Source organism: Notolepis coatsorum (genome assembly GCF_963971535.1).
Source record: "Notolepis coatsorum genome assembly, contig: SCAFFOLD_689, whole genome shotgun sequence".
Lineage (NCBI taxonomy): Eukaryota > Metazoa > Chordata > Actinopteri > Aulopiformes > Paralepididae > Notolepis > Notolepis coatsorum.
In genome coordinates, this window is record NW_028170141.1 from 77,169 (window position 1) to 99,714 (window position 22,546).

General features: G+C 43.6%; 1 protein-coding gene across 1 annotated transcript in view; it reads left to right on the top strand.

The window, feature by feature from the left end:
• LOC311248602 (mannosyl-oligosaccharide 1,2-alpha-mannosidase IB-like) overlaps nucleotides 1–22,546 on the top strand; it is a gene marked incomplete at both ends in the record, with an annotated part of 80,427 nt that overhangs the window by 55,225 nt on the left and 2,656 nt on the right. Inside the window, one exon of the mRNA XM_084339459.1 lies at nucleotides 15,420–15,535. Coding sequence (XP_084195585.1) covers nucleotides 15,420–15,535 — 116 coding nt within the window. The remainder of the gene's footprint in view (nucleotides 1–15,419; nucleotides 15,536–22,546) is intronic.

A 22,546-nucleotide genomic window follows, 5' to 3' on the forward strand; every position in this document is an offset into this window, starting at 1 on the left:
CGTGAGATATACCACGGAAATCACGCCAATATCTTTTTTTCACATCAGCCTTGACAGCTTTGACAGCGGCTGGTGTGAGCTGGGTAGTGTAGTTTTATAAAATGTCGACCTCCATCGAAAAGCCCTGGGTCTCCTCTTTCTTAGAACTATAACGATTTCATGACGGCGTCATTTCCTCGTGTCTAAATCATCTGGTTTCCATTTTTTATAAGCTCATATTTAGCTAATAACACTTCAAACATCATTGGTAAACAAACGTAGTGCTGAAAATATACACTTTGACTGCTGTTTTGATAGGGTTTGGGTCTTTACTCTTGGCTACATTTGAAAAAGAAACACAATGGACTGTATTGATCTATTTATGACGTGGAATAAATCTTGGCTCAAAAAGTCATATTCCGTTTGCACATGAGTATGTATTCCGTTCGGATCCATTTGATGTATGGGGGCGACGTAACTTCACATAGTTCCTCTCTCAAGAAGTGAGGCGCAGCTCCTCTCTTAACACATTGAGTGCCATGCCCCTTCCGGGAAGTGACCTGGCCTTGCCGTCCATTAACCCCATGTAAACGCTCACCTTGTTTGTAAAGCTATACCTATATTTTATATTATAGCTATGGGTCTAATAACGCCGTCGATTGTCAGTGAGTTGCTTCCAGTCAACGTGCAAGAAACAGATTATTATTATTTTTTCATCCATACATTTCCGTTTTATACCATTTTGAATATGAATATAGTTTGGGTGCTTCTGAGTAATTCCAGGAAAAAGACGCGAAAATAGCGTTTTTGTGTAATTCACTTATCACGTTGTCATTTTTCGCCTGATTATCTAATCTTCCTGAAATCAACGCTAGATTATCATTATGTCTCCTCGTGCATGCATGAAATGGGCCCTGGAGCGCGGCATTGCACATGAATGACATATGAATTGAAAATGGGGGACCCTGATGTAAACAAGACAAACGTCTTTCTCTGGTCTGCATCCCCTTAACAATTGTGTGTATTGAGCCGTACTGTATTGTACCCATTCTGCAATCTGTTAAATAAAGTTTTCATTCATTCATTCATTCATTCAACGGGCGGGCGGGGTCAGTTGTCCAAGCCATCCCTACAATCGCGTGTTTTGCCGGAGTGTTTAGGACCCGCCCCCACGCTGCAGCTCGGTAGAGAAAATAAACTACACCGTTTGTAATGGAGTGCAATAACGGCCGAAGGCGTTAGAGGACGGTATAAGACCGTCTGCCAGCTCAGACACATTCAGAACAGTATGCACAAGGTGCCCCGCTGAATTATGAATGGCAATAGCGAATAAAAGAAATACTGTGAGAAAAACGTAGATCTACGTTTCCGGCACTCAACCGTCGGGCGTCAGAAACGTAGTTCTACGTTAACGGCACCCAAAGGGTTAATAAGAATACAACTACTCTACAACGCTGACCAATCATTTTCGCCTTCAGCCGATGATTGGCAGTTCTGGAGCGTCGGTACCGGCCGATCGGGCTTAAGGGGTTAATAAGTAGTGAGACACAGCTCCTCTCTCTTAATGATAACCCACTGTGATGGACGGCCTTATTACTGCACAGACACACACACACACATTCAGTCATAGTCCCTCTTCCTTTCTTTCTTTCTCTCTCTCTCTTTAAATGATACAATACACATTTTATCATCCATTTCCATAGAAAGTATTTTATGTGAGCTCAATATACAAATATAACACAAGGGCTACACACATACACTAAAGACCATTATTCATCCATATAAAAGAGGGAGAGACACACACATTGGAGACATGCTCTGCCCACACACTCATTCAGTCACTTTCTCTCTCACTCTTTCTCTTTCTCTCTTGACTCTCACCCACTCTCTCTCTCTCTGAACCTGCTCTGCCCACACACACACTCATTCAGTCACATTCTCTCTCTCTCTCTCTCTCTCTCTCTCTCTCTCTCTCTCTCTCTCTCTCTCTCTCACACACCCACTCTATCTCGCTCTCTCTCACCCACTCTCTCTCAACCTGCTCAACTGGAGTCAACTGGAAAGCGTGAATTAGAAATATTTAGTTCACACAACTACTTTATTTTTAATTTTTTTTATATCTTTTCCCCTCTCCTTTTTCCTCCGTTTTTATCCCATCCCAATGTTAGTCGTTATGCCAATTCCCAATCCCCTTCCTGGTCGCTGCGCACCTACCCCCTACGGTCTGTCTGGGAGAGTGGAGGCTATCACGTGCTTCCTCCGACACACGTCCAGCCAATCAACCGCTTCTTTTCACCTGGCAGCGCGGACTCTCACTGAGAGGGTGTAACAAGTCAAGTCAAGTCAAGTCAAGTCAAGAGTTTTAATTGTCACGGCATACAGGTATACAATGAAATGCGGCTGGTCTTGCCCGCGACGATGTGCAATACAGTGGTACAACATATAATAGAATCCAATAAAATACAGTGGTACAACATATTAATAGAATCCAATAAAACAGTGCAATAAACAGGTACATGGTGTGCCATCTCGGTATCTGTACATTAGTATTTACAGAGCATATAGGACATGCTAGGTAGCTTTAGTAGTGCAATACACTGTTCCTGATGCTATACTACTTTAAGTGGCATTTCCTCTGGCCATAAGTGTGCGTGTGTGCGGCATGAGTGTTAAAGTGGCTGCTAGTGTGTGAGCGTGCTCAGCGTGCGTGTCGTGTATGTGCTTGTGTGTGGATAGTTCAGTTTCTGTGTCTCTCAATGTTCATTGTTCAAGGCTCTGATGGCCTGGGGGAAGAAGCTTAGCCTAAGCCTCTCCGTCCTAGTAGCTGGAGTTCGCAGGCGTCTGCCTGACCTCAGCAGCTGGAACAGGCTGTTATTGGGGTGGTGGGGGTCTTTCATTATCCTGCAGGCTCTGGATTTGCACCTCTTGTTGTATAGAGCCTGCAGGGGAGGTAGCGCAATACCCGTGGTACGCTCGGCTGAGCGCACCACTCTCTGTAGGGCCTTCTTGTCCTGTGCCGTGCTGTTCCCATACCAGGCAGTGATGTTTCCGGTCAAGATGCTCTCTACAGCTCCTGAGTAGAAGGACTGGAGTATCTTCCCCGATACTCTGAACTTCCTTAACTGTCTCAGGTGGTAGAGGCGCTGCTTCGCTTTCTTTACTACTGTGTCTATGTGTGTTGACCATGTCAGGTCCTCTGAGATGTGGACCCCCAGGTACTTGAAGCTGCTCACCCTGTCCACGGTAGCCCCGTTAATCGTCAGTGGTGTGTGTGTCTCCTGCTGTCCTCTCCTATAATCCACGATCAGCTCCTTGGTTTTACCAATGTTCAGGAGCAGGCTGTTGTCCTGGCACCAATGTTCCAGTACCTCAACCTCCTCTCGGTAGGCCTTCTCGTCGTTGTCCGAGATCAGCCCCACCACCACCGTGTCGTCGGCGAACTTCACAATGGAGTTGGAGCTGAACTTGGCCGCACAGTCGTGTGTGTAGAGTGAGTACAGCAGGGGGCTTAGAACACAGCCCTGGGGGGACCCGATGCTCAGGGTGATGGTGTTGGAGGTCTGACCCCCCACCCTGACCGCCTGGGGTCTTTCACTCAGAAAGTCCAGTACCCAGGCGCTCAGGGCGGAGCTCAGGCCTAGCTCGATCAGCTTGTCCACCAGTCTGGTGGGGACTATGGTGTTGAACGCTGAGCTGTAGTCAATGAACAACAGTCTCACATAGCCCCCCTTCTGACGGTCAAGGTGGGAGAGAGTGCTGTGCAGTACCTGGGAGACCGCGTCATCAGTGGACCTGTTTGTCCTGTATGCAAATTGCATAGGGTCCATATCACTGGGGAGAGAGGCACAAATGTGGTCCTTGACCAGCCTCTCGAAACATTTCATGACCACAGAGGTGAGTGCCACCGGTCTGTAATCATTTGGACATGTTGGGGAGGGTTTCTTCGGTACAGGGATGATGGTAGACATCTTGAAGCAGGCAGGGACTACTGACTCCGCCAGGGATTGATTAAATATGGCGGTGAACACCGGGGCAAGCTGGTTTGCACAGGACTTAAGTATGCGTCCTGTTATACCATCTGGGCCTGCAGCCTTCCTGGTGTTCACCTGCATAAATGCTCTTCTCACACTGTGTTCCGACAACGAGAGAGCGCCCCCGCCCCCCCGCGGTTGCCCCCCCCCCCTCCACAACAGCCGGTGCGCCAGTGACGTCACTAGCCAGAGGGCTAGCGGCGACACTGTCTACACCGAACCGAGCGTAGAAGGAGTTGAGTTTGTCCGCTAGAGAGGCGTCGTCGCTCCCCATTGAGGGGGCGCTGACTTTGTAGTCAGTTATTGTCTTCAGTCCCCTCCACAAGCCTAACGTGTGGAAGGATCACACTACCCCCCTTAGATCATATCCGCGCTGAGCAGGCGCCCCGACCGAACTGTAGGAGTCGCTGTTTACAACGACCAGGACCCACCCACCAGCTTTCCCACCCCTAACACTGCCAATTGTGTTAGTATGAACGACCAGCCAAGCTGATAGCAATGTGGAGAGCTGGGCTCGAACCCAGCGTCTCCTGCATTGGTGGCGAGCGCCTTGCCCACTACACCACATAGCCGCCCAGTTCACACAACTACTATTCATATACGTTGTTACAACTAGCCATTCAACATAAAATGTTGAAGCAGCTTCTATGAAGTTGCTAACTGTGTCAGGCCCCTGCACGGTTGAATGGATGAACCTGTGCATTCCTGCCTAGCTCAAAACACTGCAGAGGTCCCTGTGAATTGGGGTTGGTCTGTATTTTGTTTAAACATATTATGTAAAAGAAAAAATGCTTTCATTTTGTGATGTCAATAGCGAACGAGGATAGATATTTCCCAACAGTGTGTGTGTGTGTGTGTGTGTGTGTGTGTGTGTGTGTGTGTGTGTGTGTGTGTGTGTGTGTGTGTGTGTGTGTGTGTGTGTGTGTGTGTGTGTGTGTGTGTGTGTGTGTGTGTGTGTGTGTGTGTGTGTGTGTGTGTGTGTGTGTGTGTGTGTGTGTGTGTGTGTGTGTGTGTGTGTGTGTGTGTGTGTGTGTGTGTGTGTGTGTGTGTGCAAGATTATTTGATAATGAGATGAAAGACATAGCCCTGTCCTGATTGGTTAAGGAAGAGTGATATGCTAATTAAATGAAGCGGCGGCAATCAGGGTTTAATTCTATACAACATTTGATGACAGTCACAGATGTGTAGCCTCATTATTGTTTTAACACATTGGGTGCCAGCTAGGGATGCTCGATATTGGCTTTTTTACCTATACCGATATTGTCCAACTCTTCATTTCCGATATTAACCGATACCGATATATGCAGGGTTCCCCCCCCCCCCCCCCCCCCCAAAAAACGTTATCATTTCAGGTAATTAACATTACATATCTCTTGTCGTGGAATTAACACAACATTATGCATACTTTTGACAATAAAAAAAATCAGAATGTGTTCTTACTTGCTTGCCTGGGTAAATAAAGGTTAAATAAATATAAAAAAAAAAAAAACAATACAGATAATTTCCGATATCACATTTTAATGCCAATATCGGACATTCCTAGTGCCAGCCATTAGACGGGGCCCGCTGTTGTCAGGCCAGCTTTCCATTACAAACTTTCACTGTGCGTCACGTTGTTTGTAGAGCTAAACCTATATTTAATATTATAGCTATGGATCCAATATCATTGTCAATTGACAGTAAAGATGCAAACAAGAAAAAGAAATTCCATCGATACGTTCCCGTTTTATACCGTGGTGAATATGAGTGTTATATCGGAATGATCTGGGATAATTCCTGTGAGGCTATTTATATCACTAACGTTAAATCCATTGGCGTTTCGTCCCTACACACGATACAGTTAAAAATCCAAATGCATATGATCGGTATTATGTTCCATCATGAATGCATGAAAGGGGGGGGCGGGGGGGGGGGGGTCATTTCTGATGAATTGATTGCCAATAACGCCATTCGTTATTACCACAACATACGCTGATCTGGGAGATGGCTATGAAATCCTTGCACGATCAAGCTGAAATTGACGTCAAATTGCTCTTACCTTTGGCCGGTTGGATTCCAAAAAGAATTTTCCAATTATTTGATCGCCATCTGGTAGATCATATGTCCATTTGGCCCACGCCATAACCTTATACAGCATAATGAATCCGGTGTCTTAAAAAGTATTGAGTGCCACACCCCTTCCGGCAAGTGACCCCTTCCTTGCCGTCCATTAACCCCATGTAAACGTAGTTGTAGTTTGTAGAGCTAAACCTACGGTATATTTTATAGTGCAACTATGGGTCTAAAAACGCCATTGAGTCTCAGTGAGTTGAGCTTCTGATCAACATGCAAAAACTGATTATTTTTTCATCCGTACATTTCCGTTTTATACCGTTTTGAATAGTGATGCACCGATGTGAAAATTGTGACCGATAACCGATATTAATATTGCTGTTCTGGCCGATACCGATATCTACCGATGTCGATATCTCTCTATAGAAAACACTATGTCAAATAAAGAGCTATTTTCCAAAATGCATTTTTTTTTTTTTACTTTTGTAACTTATTTTCAGAAATGACTGATATTTTGAAACTATTTAAGGCAAAAAAAAGATAAAAAAAATATGTATTTTAATTTTGTTCATATCGGCCCTATCTTGATATCGGACCGATACCAATGTGTAAAAAAAACTGCCATATCGGCCGATATTATATCGGCGGCCGATATATCGTGCATCACTATTTTTGAATATGAATATAGTTTGGTTGCTTCTGAGTAATTCCAGGGAAAAGACGCAAAAACAAAGTTTTTGTGTAATTCAATAAACACGTTGTAATTTTCCGCCAGTTTATCGGATCTTCCTGAAATCAACGCTAGATCATAATTATTATCCTTCCTCGTGCAAGCATGCAATGTGGTTTAGCAACCCAACGGCAGACAGCCATACACATAAAACACAGATAGCATCAATCACATATCAGATCAATGCAAGCTTTCATATATAGTGTCCTTACCTGGTCTCTGTAATACAAAAAAAAGAATCCAAATATCTGATCGCCATTCCAGTTATCCACAGCGATCCTGTCTCTGATGTTGTTGGGCATTGCAGTTTAACGCGCGGGCGGGGTGAGTAGTCCAAACCATCCCTACAAGCGTGTTTAGGATCCGCCCCCACGCCGCAGCTCGGTAGAGAAAAGAAACTAACCCCGTTTCTAACTGGGTGCAATAATGGCAGAAGGCGTTAGAGGGCGGTATAAGACCGTCTGCCAGCTCAGACACACTCAGAACAGTATGCACAAGGTGCCCCGCTGAATTATGAATGGCAATAGCGAATAAAAGAAATACAGTGAGAAAAACATAGATCTACGTTTCCGGCACTCAACGATCGGGCGACAGAAACGTAGTTCTACGTTTTCGGCAACCAAATGGTTAATCAGTGATTGGCACTCAACGGTTGGGCGTCATAAAAGTGTTTATCCGTGAACGGCACTGAATGTGTTAATGATTAATATTTAATACATTTAATAAATCAAATAAATGGAGTTTGTTATGCTATATTATTGAACTAGCGTTAGCCGATAACAAGCCTGCTTGAAGAGCAAAGTCACCGTTAGCTAGCTTGCTGGTGAACAATACCATCACCATGGTAACAAATAACCAACCAAAAAGATTTTCAGCATGTGCTCACAAACCCTACACTTAGATTCAGATTTATTTTCCTTTACCCTCTTTCATCTCTGGTGTGAGTGAGTGAGTGAGTGAGTGAGTGAGTGAGTGAGTGAGTGAGTGAGTGAGTGAGTGAGTGAGTGAGTGAGTGAGTGTGTGTGTGTGTGTGAGCGCGTGTCATCTTTGCATTAAAGCTGCTCTGACTCACCCAGCCAGCAAGCCTTCTCTTTGATTGACAGGTGTTCCTGCATGACCCTTTGATTGGCATGTAGATGAAGAGGTGATGGAGGAATGGAACTTAAAGGAGAGAGAGGGGAGAGAGAGAGAGACAGACACCTACACCTAGCTATGGCAGAGACAGGCTACGGCAGAGACGGGCATTCATGGCGCTGGTATACTCTGTCGCCTATACTCTGTTTATAACCGTCTACTGCTTTCACGGTCTACAACTACTTTACACTGTAATCATAACTACCTACCTGAAGCTATAGTCTACCTTTAGAACTATGTATGATAGCATGTACAATAAGGCTTTCATAAAGGTGTAGATGTTTCATAAAGGCCAGTGCAGATCCGACTGCTTTGGTCCTTGCCATAACAGTGTCTGAAGCAGGGCTCTACGCTAACCTTTTTCCCAAGGAGCACATGTGCTCCTAAATGAAACAATTTAGGAGCACACAAATAAATTTAGGAGCACACAAAAATATTTAGGAGCACACAAAAATATTTAGGAGCACAGTGAAAATATTTCAAGTAACGGATTTTTTTTTTATAAATGTATATTTGTACTGTGCGTGCATGTGCAAACGGGAACGGGGCACACATATGTGCAATAGCACATACCACCAAAGTCACTGGCCCACTGTGTGTGTGTATCTGCGTGTGCAAACGGGAATGGGACACAGACATTTGAACTATTAAGTGATTAATGCCTATTGCCTACTGTGGCAAAGTTGTAGCCAACAACTAGGCCTAATAAGAAAGGCAGGGACATTAAACAAAAAGGAGACACTGGCATTACCACCAGGGCCATCAGTAGAGGGGACTGTAAGGTGCCTTTTCGGTATACTACCTTTGCTAAAACTGTGTTATCTGTTAAAGGTGGTAACTACTGGAATAGCCTACCAGTTGTGATTAGAGACTGCCTTACATACTCCATGTTCAAGACTCATCTTAAACTGCATCTTAAGGCAAACCAGAACTGTGATAATTTTTTATCTGATTTAGTTTATGTAACTAGTTTCTTGTTTTTATTGTTGTTTTTATCATTGATTGTCACAATGCTTTTACCCTAAGCAGGCTATTTATTTATTGAAAGAGTTTAGCTGTCTCCTGGTGTAAATTAGCTCTTGCTACAACCCTGCATGTTTACATTTTGTACTTGATGTTCATTAACATGTGCTGTCCCTATCAAATAAACTATCAAATCAAACTACTGCTACAAAAGTAACAGTCACTTAACTTTAGCTTTTGCCCCTTTTATGCATACAATGCCTATGTTTTGGCTAGTGTTGCTCTTCTAGAAAAATAATCCTTTCAGGGTTGCCTATTGAAATACTGTACACCTCCAGTACAGAAACATTGTTTATGAGTTTGCGTGTCAGGTAGACCATTGATTGACGGTCGATTACAGCCAACACAACGACATACGCTACTGCATCAACGTTATGATTAACAAAGCAAGGCATTCGTTTTGTTGCATTAACGTTATATTACTATTGCTATCGATAAATCTGTGTTCTAAAATCTATTGCTATTGGTAAGACTAGAATAAGTTAATTTAATGTTACTTGTGTCTCGGGAAAGTCTCGCATAGCACAATGGCGGACTTTCAGGAAGTAAACAAGCAAATGAGAGCTTCCGATTGGTCATTTCCTTTCTTTCCCTTGAAACCAGTCACGTCACTCTACTGTAATTGGACTTGAGTGCAATGTGGGACTTGTAGTTTTTTAACTATTTATCAGCCAAGGAAAAAAAAAAAACACGACTGAGGCTGTAATCTTCACTCGCACACCGTGCAAGTAATTGATTTTTCCGGTTCACACACACATATTTCTAGGGGCATATGCGAGCAATATGGTCGCACTCTAGAGCCCTGGTCTGAAGACCTTTCCAGAACCGGGTCAAGGCAGAAAGTCTCCTCCTATCGATGTATTCCCACAGCATTCAGACACTCTTAAGAAATATTTCTTGAATGAAGGAATGGTTATTGTAATTTGTGGCATACACATTGAACATTTTCCAATTTCAGAGTACATATTGCCTTGAATCAATACATATCACCCTGCTCAATCAGAAAAAATTAATTCCCACAGAAAAAGGGTAGGTTTTTATCTAATAATATGGCCGCTCTCCTTGCTTTTGAGTTAAAGGAAGATGCATACTGTACACATGTCCTAATCATTCCCTTTTAGCTTTTGGTGTTCAGTTTTAGTAAGATCGTTTTCTTGTATCAGCCTTTTTTAATCGGCTGGCCAATAAAGTCCTTTATCTAAGAGGAGCCAAAGTTGCAAAACGCACTGTGTAGTTGGTCAGAAGAACCAGAGTTCACTACTCACTGTAACATTCGTTTCTCTGTATCCCTCATCTCTCCCCCCGCGCTCATATTAGATTAGATTAAAATGTCATTATACAGCACAAGTACAGTACAACAGAAATAAGTCTGGCATCCAACCAGAGTGCAAATGTAACAGTGAAGAGCAATAGTAATTAGTGCTGTCAGGCTATTACATTTTTTTATCTAATTAATTACGGGATTTGTAATTAATTAATTAATTAATCTAATTAATCACATTTGAATCGCATAACCATTTTAGACCTGATATTCTATATTCTATAATCATATTTCAAATGGCATGTGTCCGGATGGCAGAATTCAGTACTGTATCTACAAAACCTTCTGTTTAATCATCTTCCATTTATTCATTTGCTTAGATTTTTCAGGTCTGGTAATTTTAGCATGGTGTTATTCACAGTCAAAGATACAAAAAAATGTATTGATATTCTCATTTGGTTCATTACAATTTACTCAAGCCTAGTAACAGACACAGTATTTCTGACACTGGGAATACATTCCCTGAGATCCATAGATGTCCCTAGAATCAGATACCAAGAACATGCAAATGGACATATTAAAAAAAAAGTCTGTAAATGTGTATTCTACGTGCTTATGGAATGAATGAGATTAAAAAATATTTTAAAAAAAAATGTTAATTTTCATAACGCGATAACTTGCTGTGTAATTAAGTAATCTAATTAACGCGATAAACTGACAGCCCTAATAGTAATACTACTGAGTAATAGTGTTAATCAGATGCATGTACACAGTGGTAGTATTAATATGTACAGTGATACAGGTATAAAGACACTATGGTAGTAAGTCATACTGGCCAGCGGTATAACTAGGAGTAGGTAAGGGATATGTACAGATATAGTATCTACAGATATGTAAGATGATTATATGCAGGTATATACAGACAGAGGTGGATAAATGTATATATGGTAAGTATAAATGAATATATACAGTATATTGGTGGTATATACAGCATTATTGTACATGCTATCACACAGTTATATAGGTTATATGCAGGTGTATAAAGGGGTATATAGAAAGGATTATATACAGGTATATACACACGCACCCACACACATCCTAAATACAGCTGTCTGTAGATTTAACAATATCATACTTTTTTTTTCAACATACCGACACAATGATGGAGGACTGACGACTTAACATTAGCAGCCCACTAAACTCTTGACGACCAGACCAAAGAAAATCTGCTTTTGAGGTTTACGCTATCGGTCTGAATTGAGCACAACAGGTGGTCAATTGAAACAGAACATGATTTCCACTGCTGCAATGGCTTTCAGATGAAGACGGAAACTAAAAACATCATTCCAGTGTTTCCCCTCTTTAATCCTCTCTCCCGCTGTGCTCCGTTGTCATGTCTCTCGTAGATGATTCATAACGTATTTAAGAGTGATTCATTCACATTGGTAATGTCTGCACCAGTCATCTGGACTCAGTTGACTTGCCATTGCATTGTGTGGTCTGTTGCACGTTCCTGTTCAATGCGGGACGACAGTGGCTCAGGAGGTAGAACCATAATCGGAAGGTTCCCCATTTGATTCTGGCTTCTCCCGGCAGCAAGTCAAAGTGTCCTTGAGCAAGACACTTACTAACCCCTAACTGCTCCCAATGAGCAGGTTGGCACCTTGCATGGTTGCCTCTGCCGTTGGTGTGTGAGTGAAGGAGTGAATGTGAGGCATAGTTGCACAGCGATTTGGATGAAAGCGCTATATAAATGCAGTCCATATAAATACAATCCAATGTGAGGGCCAATATATAACAAAGTATGCAAGGAACATTGATCTGTTAAATCAATAGTGATTGAATAAATGCACAAAGTAGGCCAATACCATAAATAAACTATGGAAGCTGATGGTTCCACACAGAAACGGGGCAGACTGTACCACAAATGACTAGTCCTAAGTTCAGATCTTCAGTAGGATGTTGTGTATAGTGAAGGAAAACAGAAACATGTATAGAAGTATTATGTAAAAGTAACTAAGGAAAGTGAAAGTAACTCAAATGAATTCTGGGGGAAGATTCAAGAGGAAGATGAATTGAAGAGAATGTGATGAAGGATTGAACAGCAGTTTAATATCTTCATGCAGTCAGAGCTCCGCGCCTTCAGGGAACCTCATGCTCTTTTATTGTTCAAATATTCCATGTTGTACAAAGTATTCTGTTAAACATTTGTTCATTCATAGGCAGCTTTGTGTTAAAAATTCACATTTACCGCAACTGAATATTGGCCCCAAATATCCCTCCTTGGACTCTCACTGAGAGGGTGTAACGTGTGGAAGGATCACACTACCCCCCTTAGATCCTATCCGTGCTGAGCAGGCGCCCCGACCGAACTGTAGGAGTCGCTGTTTACAACGACCCGGACCCACCCCGCCAGCTTTCCCACCCTCTAATACTGCCAATTGTATTAGTGTGAAAGGCCAGCCAAGCTGGTGACAACACCGGAGCTGGATTCGAACAGGCGAATCCAGCGTCTCCGGCGTTGGTGACTAACGCAATCTCCGCTACGCCACCTGAACGCCTAGTTTTTAACTTTTTTTAAATAATCACTCTTTTTCGTAAGTCCATTTATGTTAAATTGTGTAAATTCCACTACTTGGCCATGTACTTTAAGAAAATCGTTGTTGCCAGGGTGTCTGCCTTTAACTCATTCGGGCCAAACCCGAGATAAGTCGGGTTAACTCGCCATGCGCTGGGCGCCAGACCCGAGATTTCTCGGGTTTTGGTCGTCATTTATTTTATTCGATATTTCCCTTCATAATTCATCCATCCAGCCTGATGTTATCATTGGGAATGGGTCTGAGATCGCAAACGTCCAATTCCGCCACCTAACGCCTTGCGGCCACTATTGCACTCCATTTGAAACGATGTGGCTTGTTGTCTGGGCCGAGCTGCGGCGTGCGGGCGGGGTCTAAATACTCCGGCAAGACAAGCGGTTATAACTGATGCATCGACGAGGGTCACCCCCCCCCCCCCCGTTCCTGTTCAATGCTGGATTACGTTTGGAAACACGATCGTGATCAGTATTTGGAATGGCGATCAGATAATTGGATTATTCTTTTTGCAGTACATCATAGACAAGGTAAGGACTATATGTTATCAATCTTGCGTTGATCCGATAATTCTTTCCCCGCGAACGGAGCGTGTGTCTGTATTATGTACTGTGTAGCGTATTCCGTTGGTGGCGATCGAAGCATAGAAAAACGACTTCCCCCCCACCCTTTCATGCATGCATGATGAAACATAATACCGATAATCTAGCGTTGATTTCAGATTGATTATTGATCCAGGCGAGGAATGGCACGATTTATAATGAAATGCAGTAAAACGCTGTTTGGCTGTGTTTCCTGGGATTACACAGAATCACTCTAAAACTATACTCATATTCACCACGGTATAAAACGGAAATGTATGGATGAAAAAAGTTGACCAGAAGAAACTCAATGACAATCGACTATGTTATTAGATCCATAGCTATAATATTTAATATAGTTTTAGCACTGCAAACACCGGCATTTATCCCCATTGAACAAAGCGCTGGCGCACACGGCCATATACGCCCACAGCGACCTCTGGCGTTCAATGAGTTAAAAGTGATGCAGAGCTTACTCTGTTTCTGCTGGACATGTCAGCTCACTCTTTAAAAGTGATGCAGAGCTTACTCTGTTTCTGCTGGACATGTCAGCTCACTCTTTAAAAGTGATGCAGAGCTTACTCTGTTTCTGCTGGACATGTCAGCTCACTCTTTAAAAGTGATGCAGAGCATACTCTGTTTCTGCTGGACATGTCATCTCACTTTAAAAGTGATGCAGAGCTTACTCTGTTTCTGCTGGACATGCCAGCTCACTCTTTAAAAGTGATGCAGAGCTTACTCTGTTTCTGCTGGACATGTCAGCTCACTCTTTAAAGGAAAACTCCAACATTTTGGGAAATTAGCTTATTTGCCATCTACCCTGGAGTTAGACAAGAAGATGCATACCTTTTTCTTCTCTGTGCATGCAGTAGGAGTAGGAAGACGTTTGGAACTAGGCTAATGGAGGAACCTACTTCCAGTGACTGACGCTAAGCTAGGCTAACGGTACGTGTCTTCCTACTCCTACTGCATGCACAGAGAAGAAAAAGGGTATGTATCTTCTTGTCTAACTCCAGGGTAGATGCCAAATAAGCTAATTTCCCAAAATGTTGGAGTTTTCCTTTAAAAGTACAAATAATTAACTTCTGCTGCGCAATGTACAGCGCAGTTAAATTACGTACGTCATTTGCGAGGAATTATGGTAATCTCTATGAGCTGAGTGAGTGAAGAATTTACACCACTTGTCGGCTGTGGCACGTGGTTTGTGACAGAAAGGTGTCTTTTCTTTTAAATATGTTTAGTTGATATGAGGGACCTGGAGGATAAGCCAGTGTTTGGAGTCAGTATTGTAACAATTCAATTCAAGTGGAACATGTTGGTGTTTGTTTGTTGAGGAGAACTTGTAAGTAACCCCCCTGGCTGCTGTCATTGCTAACAGCTAGATATGTGCGAGTTGCAGCAGGCTAACGTTAATAATTCAGAGAGAGAGAGAGAGAGAGAGAGAGAGAGAGAGAGAGAGAGAGAGAGAGAGAGACTAGTAATCATGACAAGATGTGTGTGTCAGTTATGCAGATGACTGTGTACTCTGATGCATCAATGCACAAGAGTGTGTGTGTGTGCAGCCATCCATGTCCAGTGAAATTGAGAGCTCATGCTCACTATAGTGTGTTGTCATTTTAATTAGGACAGCCGTAAAAGGCTGAACAGACTTCCGCTGGGACTGGGTCGGGGGACTTTCAAACGGTACATCTGGGAGAAAGTAAACAAAACAAAAAAGAGTCACTACCACCACAATATGTCTGCGTGTGAGAAACACTCAGGGCACAAGAGCTGCTTTTGAAGCCACTCTCTGCCAGGGAGGATGAGACATGAATAATTCACATCGTCTTTCTCTCCCCTACCCTCCCTCTGTCCCTTATACTCCTCTCTGTCCCACTTCACCCCCCCCCAAACTCTCTTTCTACACCCCCACCCTGCCTCTCTCCCCACCCCACTTTTCCTCCCTCTCACTCACTCACCTACTATATTCCTCTCGCTCTCCATCTCTCTCTCTCCATCTCTCTCTCCATCTCTCTCTCTCTCTCTCTCTCTCTCCAGACCATACCTCGGTGGGAGGTCTAGGGGATAGTTTCTATGAATACCTGCTGAAGGCCTGGCTGATGTCAGACAAGACCGACACGGAGGCCCGCAAGACATACGACGACGCCATCGAGGTACGAGACGGTAGTTCTTCACACACACACACACACCACATGTTACACCTCTTTTAACACAATGACCAATGGGCACATTCATGAGACCGTTCAGTTAGAGAGGAGACGTAGAACAGTAAAAGTGACATTCAGTGTTTATCACATTGTGGGCTTTAACACAATGGCCGCCAACAATGAGTTTACTTGTTATTGGCCGCCAATCGAATAGCGCCAATAGCTACGACGGTCATTTCATGTATGGACGAGGAGACATAATAGTGATAATCTAGCATTGATTTCAGGATGATTAGATAATCAGCAGAATAATTACAACGTGATGACTGGATTACAGTCAAATGCATTTTTCTCGCCTTTTCCTGGAATTACTGAAAAACACCCAAACCATACTCTATTCAAAACGGTATAAAACGGAAATGTACGAATGAAAAAACAATCTGTCTCTGCAATGTTGACTAGAAGCAGCTCACTGAGACCTGACGGCGTTATTAGACCCATAGATATAATATAAGATATATTTTAACCACTCCGCAAATGCCATAGTCTAAAACGATATCCATTGAATAAAGACCTGGCAATGAATGGGGTATTAGCGCCCCCTGCTGTGGCGGTCAATGTGTTAAGGAGCAACAGTATAATACCAAAATGCTGACGGTTGTAATTGTTTGCTAAATTATCCATCGACCTCAGAATGCTGCCTATCTATCTTGGCATTCCATAATACAGCTGTTATGTCTCATGCTGATGTACAGGATAGTGCTGTAATCCATAGTTTGAATGAATACTATAGCAGTGACACATATTGGACATTGACACAATTGTCATCATTTTGTCTCTGTACACCACCACAATGAGACTTGGAATGAAACAAATGAAATTAAACAACCAAGATGTGCTTTAAGTGCAGACTTTCAGCTTTAATTTGAGGGTATCCAAATGGATTTACATCCAAATCAGGTACACATTGTAGGAATTACAACAGTTTCTGCATATCCACCCCCCTTTTTAAGGGACAAAAAGTAATTGGCTGCTCAGCTGTTCCTTGGCCAGGTGTGTTATTCCCTCATTATTTCAGTTAATCCTATTAAGTTCACTGTGTCTGCATTCTTGGTGTAGGGCCTACATAATAGCTCAGAGTTCTCCAGACTGTGACCCAGTTGTGGATCCCCCATCCCTCCTGACGGTAATTCTACCTGTCTCCCATCACCTCAACAAGCTTCCTGTGTACTGGTATCATTATGACCTCAAGACAGCAGAAACTGCAGTATGAGGCACTGTGTTGAGCGCTACATCACCAAGAGTTCCTTTAATGTTTTTTTTAATACCTGGAAGCAGATGTTTCCTGTCTATGTCTAGTAAGGATGTAGCTTGATTGGTCATGGAGAGAGGGAGGGAGAGATGGAGGGAGCAAGGGAGGGAGGGAGGGACCGAGCCAGGGAGGGAGTGAAGCAGGGAGCAAGGGAGGGAGTGAGGCAGGGTGGGAGGGAGGCAGGGTGGGAGGGTGGGAGGGAGTGAAGCAGGGAGCAAGGGAGGGAGTGAGGCAGGGTGGGAGGGAGGGAGTGAGTGAGGCAGGGAGGGAGTGAGGCAGGGTGGGAGGGAGGGAGTGAGTGAGGCAGGGAGGGAGGGAGTGAGGCAGGGTGGGAGGGAGGGAGTGAGTGAGGCAGGGAGGGAGTGAGGCAGGGTGGGAGGGAGGGAGTGAGTGAGGCAGGGAGGGAGGGAGTGAGGCAGGGTGGGAGTAAGGCAGGGTGGGAGGGAGTGAGGCAGGGAGGGAGTAAAGCAGGGTGGGAGGGAGTGAGGCAGGGAGGGAGTGAGGCAGGGAGGGAGTGAGGCAGGGAGGGAGTGAGGCAGGGAGGGAGTGAGGCAGGGAGGGAGTGAGGCAGGGAGGGAGTGAGGCAGGGAGAGAGTGAGGCAGGGAGGGAGTAAGGCAGGGTGGGAGGGAGTGAGGCAGGGAGGGAGTAAAGCAGGGAGGGAGTGAGGCAGGGAGGGAGTGAGGCAGGGAGGGAGTGAGGCAGGGAGGGAGGGAGTGAGTGAGGCAGGGAGGGAGTGAGCGAGGCAGGGAGGGAGTGAGGCAGGGTGGGAGGGAGTGAGGCAGGGAGGGAGTGAGGCAGGGAGGGAGTAAGGCAGGGAGGGAGGGAGTGAGGCAGGGAGGGAGGGAGTGAGGCAGGGAGGGAGTGAGGCAGGGAGGGAGTAAGGCAGGGTGGGAGGGAGCGAGTGAGGCAGGGAGGGAGTAAGGCAGGGAGGGAGTAAAGCAGGGTGGGAGGGAGTGAGGCAGGGAGGGAGTAAGGCAGGGTGGGAGGGAGGGAGTGAGCAGGGAGGGAGGGAGGGAGGATGACAGCTGCCGCAGAGCTGGAGGTGGAGACACCCTGGGAAGTGGAGAGATGTGATGGTAAACTGAGTGGATTTGTTTTGTTTTGTGCCCAACCCATACCATTGATATTGAAATCATGATTATTAAACACATGGTTCGCACAAGGTCCTTGAAGTGCTTAATGCTTGAAAGACAAGGCCTGGAATGCCTTGAAAACAGCAACTTTTTTAACAATGTGCTTAAAAATTCCTTAAAATTCACATCAACCATTCGCATTGAAAGTTTTGTTCATCCATGATAAGATTGTTCTGAATCAATATTTAAATAAAATGTAACTAATTGTCGGAAATTGGTTTTAAGCCATAAATATTGTATCCGATTTTTTTCTATAAAAAACAGCATTTAAAAGTGAATTGTATCCTTTTAAATGCCCTTTTAAAATGAAAAATAGTGCTTAGGAAAGTACTTGAAAATCCTTTAATTTCATTTTGCAATGTCTGTGGGAACCCTGTAAACATGATTACTCACGGTGGTGTAGTGGTTAACACTGTCGCCTCACAGCAAGAAGGTCCAGGGTTCGATTCCCGCTTGGGGACCAGGTTTCCATGATGCCAGTTACCCAGGTGGGGTATCTCCCAGGCCTTTCTGTGTGGAGTTTGCATGTTCTCCCCGTGCTCGCAAGGGTTTCCCCCCCGATAAGATAAAACCCAATGGAAAAACATGCACAACAATAGATCGCTAACGCTGTGGTGTCCTTGACGAAGACGGACAGGAGCACTTGGATTGGTCCCCTGGCGCGGCTCACGTTGACGCCTGTCTGCTCCCGGCTGCCCTTGGGGGGGAAGGACGACGGGATGGGTTAATCGCAGATACGAATCGCATGCATGCATCGCATGCGTGCCGATTGATGACCTCTGAGCAGGTCCTAAATTATTATTATTATTATTATTATTTTATTGATTTGAAAACATCATATAACAACTACTCAATTAGTTTTACCTTTGTTCTCGACCAAAGGCTGCCTTTCTGTCATCTTCTGCAAGTTACCAAAGACGTTTAAAAATAACTGGAGAAATGTGCTGTGGCTCCTCCCTCCTCCCTCTCAACACGAGCTAAAACTACTGTTTGGGCTTGAGAGGGGAGGGCAGAGTGCACCACGGTGAAGGAAGCATGCGCTGCATTTACAATAACACAATAATCGTTTTATCTTGTTTTCATGATCGCGGGAAGCCAAAATCGCTATTGAAATTGAAACTGCATTAACCTCTTAAACCCTAGCCATATTTTCAGAAAATTCACCTAAAAATACATACCTAAATAAATGGAAGATTGCTCCACTTCTACAAGGGCCATTGGTATCTAGGGGCATCTATGGATCTCAGGGAATGTATTCCCAGTGTCAGAAATATTGAGTGTTACAAGGCTTGAGTAAATTGTAGTGGTGGGACTCGATTCAAAAATGTAATCGAATGAATTCGAGACTTTATAGTTAATTAATAGAAATTAATCGCATTTTAAACGCATATCAATATTTAATGCGAAAAGCTAAAATGTTCAACTCAAATGGATTTTGGTATACGAGTGAATCAATGAATATACATTATACGTTTAAGCAGCAAAATCGTGTTTATTAGCTACTACACAGACCAACAGTCAGATCAATGCAATTTTTTACAAAGTGCAGCAATTTTAGGAATAATATATATATATATAGCGCTAAGGACCTTTTCTCTTTTGAAAGGTAACATTCCGAAGTTTCTTACACAATAAAGAAAAATCACTGAGTGCTAATGAAATAGAGTAACAGAGGTTTGAACTAGGGCTGACCTTAATTTGTTTGGCATTCGAAGCTTCGGCGCAGAGATTCGATTTTAATTCAAAGCTTCGAGATAAATAAATAAATTCGTATTTTTTTTTGTTCTGGGACTTGTACAGCACGTTGGTCAACTTTGTTGTTTTTAAATGTGCTCTATAAATAAAGTGGATTGGATTAATTAATTAAATTAATAATGAGTCGGGAGCTGAGCTGCCTGGGCACCTGCTCTCCGTTACACAGCCAACAACATTACATTACATAATTATATTGCAACCTTCGTCTATAAAGCAAACAATTATATAAATATTTATATGTAGTTAATAGAGACAAAGGCAGAATTCGACTTAATATTTTATTAGGACATGATGTTTTTATATGGGTCGGGACACTATAAAAAATACTTGTCAGTGCTGTAAACTTTAAACCTTTTAAAATCTTACACAAACGAAACACTTTGCTTTCATGAAATATTGTAAGCAGAGGCTTTATAAAAGCAGCACAATGAACACAAATCTGTCAGTGCCGAGTCCGACCTCATCTTAAATAACAAACGGCATCCATGATTTTTCAGGTAAAAAAATTATAAATTAAAAATAGATCTTTTTTTTCTTCTTTTTTTTCGAATTTTATTTTCCCATTCGAATCCCATGCCCATCGAACGAAGCTTCAGAGTATTTAAGACAGCCCTAGTTTGAACACACTGAAGTAAAAGTTGTGTACTCACATTTCTGTTTAGTGGTTGCCAGATGCCTGTTTTTAAGTTCCAGCTGAACGGTAGGAGCTGGAAAACATAACGGCTCCATAGCCTGAAGTCTTATCTACAGTACAGGTCCAAAGTTTATAAAAATCCCATGGAAAATTTGTATTTCACAAAGGTTTTTGTAATGTGTGTACCGCAATAATGATTATCCAAAATGGCCGTCCACTGCCTTTATTTAGCCTCTCGAGTCAAAACAAAGGACTTCCTCGTCCGAATGGCTTGTCAAATGACGCTTGCCAGATGTTTAGTCTTCTAACTCGAGACCCGAGGCACGCAATAGGTTGAGTGGGGTGATGATCGAAGGGCGGTAAATTCTACTTTCCAACAATGTATCGGTTGATCGGCGAAAATGCAGCCCGGAGCCGACAGACGAGAGCAAAGTGCCGCGACGTGCGAAAAAATGCGTAATATTTGTTTACGTGAAATGTTTTATGAAGTTAATTACGTAAGAAAAATGAATGCGATAAAGTCCCAGCCCTAGTAAATTGTAATGAACCAAATGAGAATATATATATATATATATATATATATATATATATTTTATCTTTGACGGTGAATAACACAATGCTAACATTGACCAAAAGCAGAAAGATGCCACTGAGCTCATTCAGCACCTTCTTGAGATCAAGTGTACAAAATCTCAGCAAATTAATAAATGGCAGATGATTTACAAGGGGTTTTGTAGATACAGTAGTGAATTTTGCCATCCGGACACATGCAATTTGAAATATGAATATGGGTTTTTGCTGCCCTCTATCGGGCGCCTGGTGGTACTAAATCCAGATTTAACTCTGCCATTGGAAAGAGGAAATCTGTGCTGATTGACGTATCACTTCGCCATAATAAGGACATTTATATTCTATAATGTTCTTTTCTATTCTATCCATATTTCATATTGCATGTGTCCGGATGGCAAAATGATGTACTGTATCTACAAAAAAACCTGTAAATGATCTGCCCTTTGTTCATTTTGCTTAGCTTTTTAGTACACTTGATCTCAAGACGGTGCTGAATGAGCTCATTGGCATCTTTGTGCTTTTGGTCCATGTTAGCACAGTGGCGTTGCGCAATATGTCGGGGCCCCCCCGCAGGTCAGACCATGGGGCCCCGCCCACTCCCCTAAATCAATAATAAAGTGAGAAAATGTTGCCCGCTCCGCGCGAGGTCCATCCCATAATAGCCTACCCTAATGTCCAGCTCACCCTCCGCCTATGGATAGACATCGCAGCCATTTAAACCATGTACTAAAAAATTTACGGATTCGATTCCAGTTCCAATGTAACCTGTAGGCTACTCGTACTGGTTATGGCGAATAAAACGTTATATTCTTCTCACCTGTCTCGGCGGCTGTAGCGTGGCTGGGGGCCTGGCTGGGCTGTCTGTCTGCCTGGACTCGACGCGTAGCTGACCGGGGCTGCGGTGGACGCGGCCGGCCTGGGTGGGGAGCTTACTGCCGATGCATCTTCAGTAACGTTAGAGTCAGTCTACCTTTGCTGCCTGCTGGAACAATGATGTTCTTTTTTGTAGCTTTGCCGTCTCCTGTTCGGCTTTCGCTCTCATCTTGTTTTTCTGAGCACCGCGTCGATATTTGCGCTTCATTTTTACCGGCGCTTTCCGCTGTGTTTTGAACGCTGCCCAGCCTGCCAATGAACATTAGTTATCAGCCTAGCCCTATCGCAGGTGAGCAAATAATTACAACGTAGCAGGGAGGGGGGGGGGGGCCCGCCCTCTGCGCGAGATGCATCCAGCTGCAGCCCCGCAGAACCATACTGGGCTCCTCACACTGCACCGTGTTCCCGTGCGTTACGAAATCTAAGAGGATAGTCTACAGTGGGGGCGGGCCTCCGCTACGCCACTGTGTTAGCATGGTGTTATTCACCATCAAAGATGTAAAAACATGCAAATGGACCTGTGGAGCAATCTTCCATTTACTTGGTTATGTACAGGGCCGCCTGGGAGAAATGCGAGGCCCTGTGTGAGATTTAAACCCCCCCCCCCCCCCCCCCCCCCAAAAGGTTAAAAGAAAATATATATATATATATATATATATAATTTTTTATTTTATTTTTTCATACAGTCAACATATTCTTAAATAATAGCGCTGCCCGAGGCTGGGCATGATACAGTCAA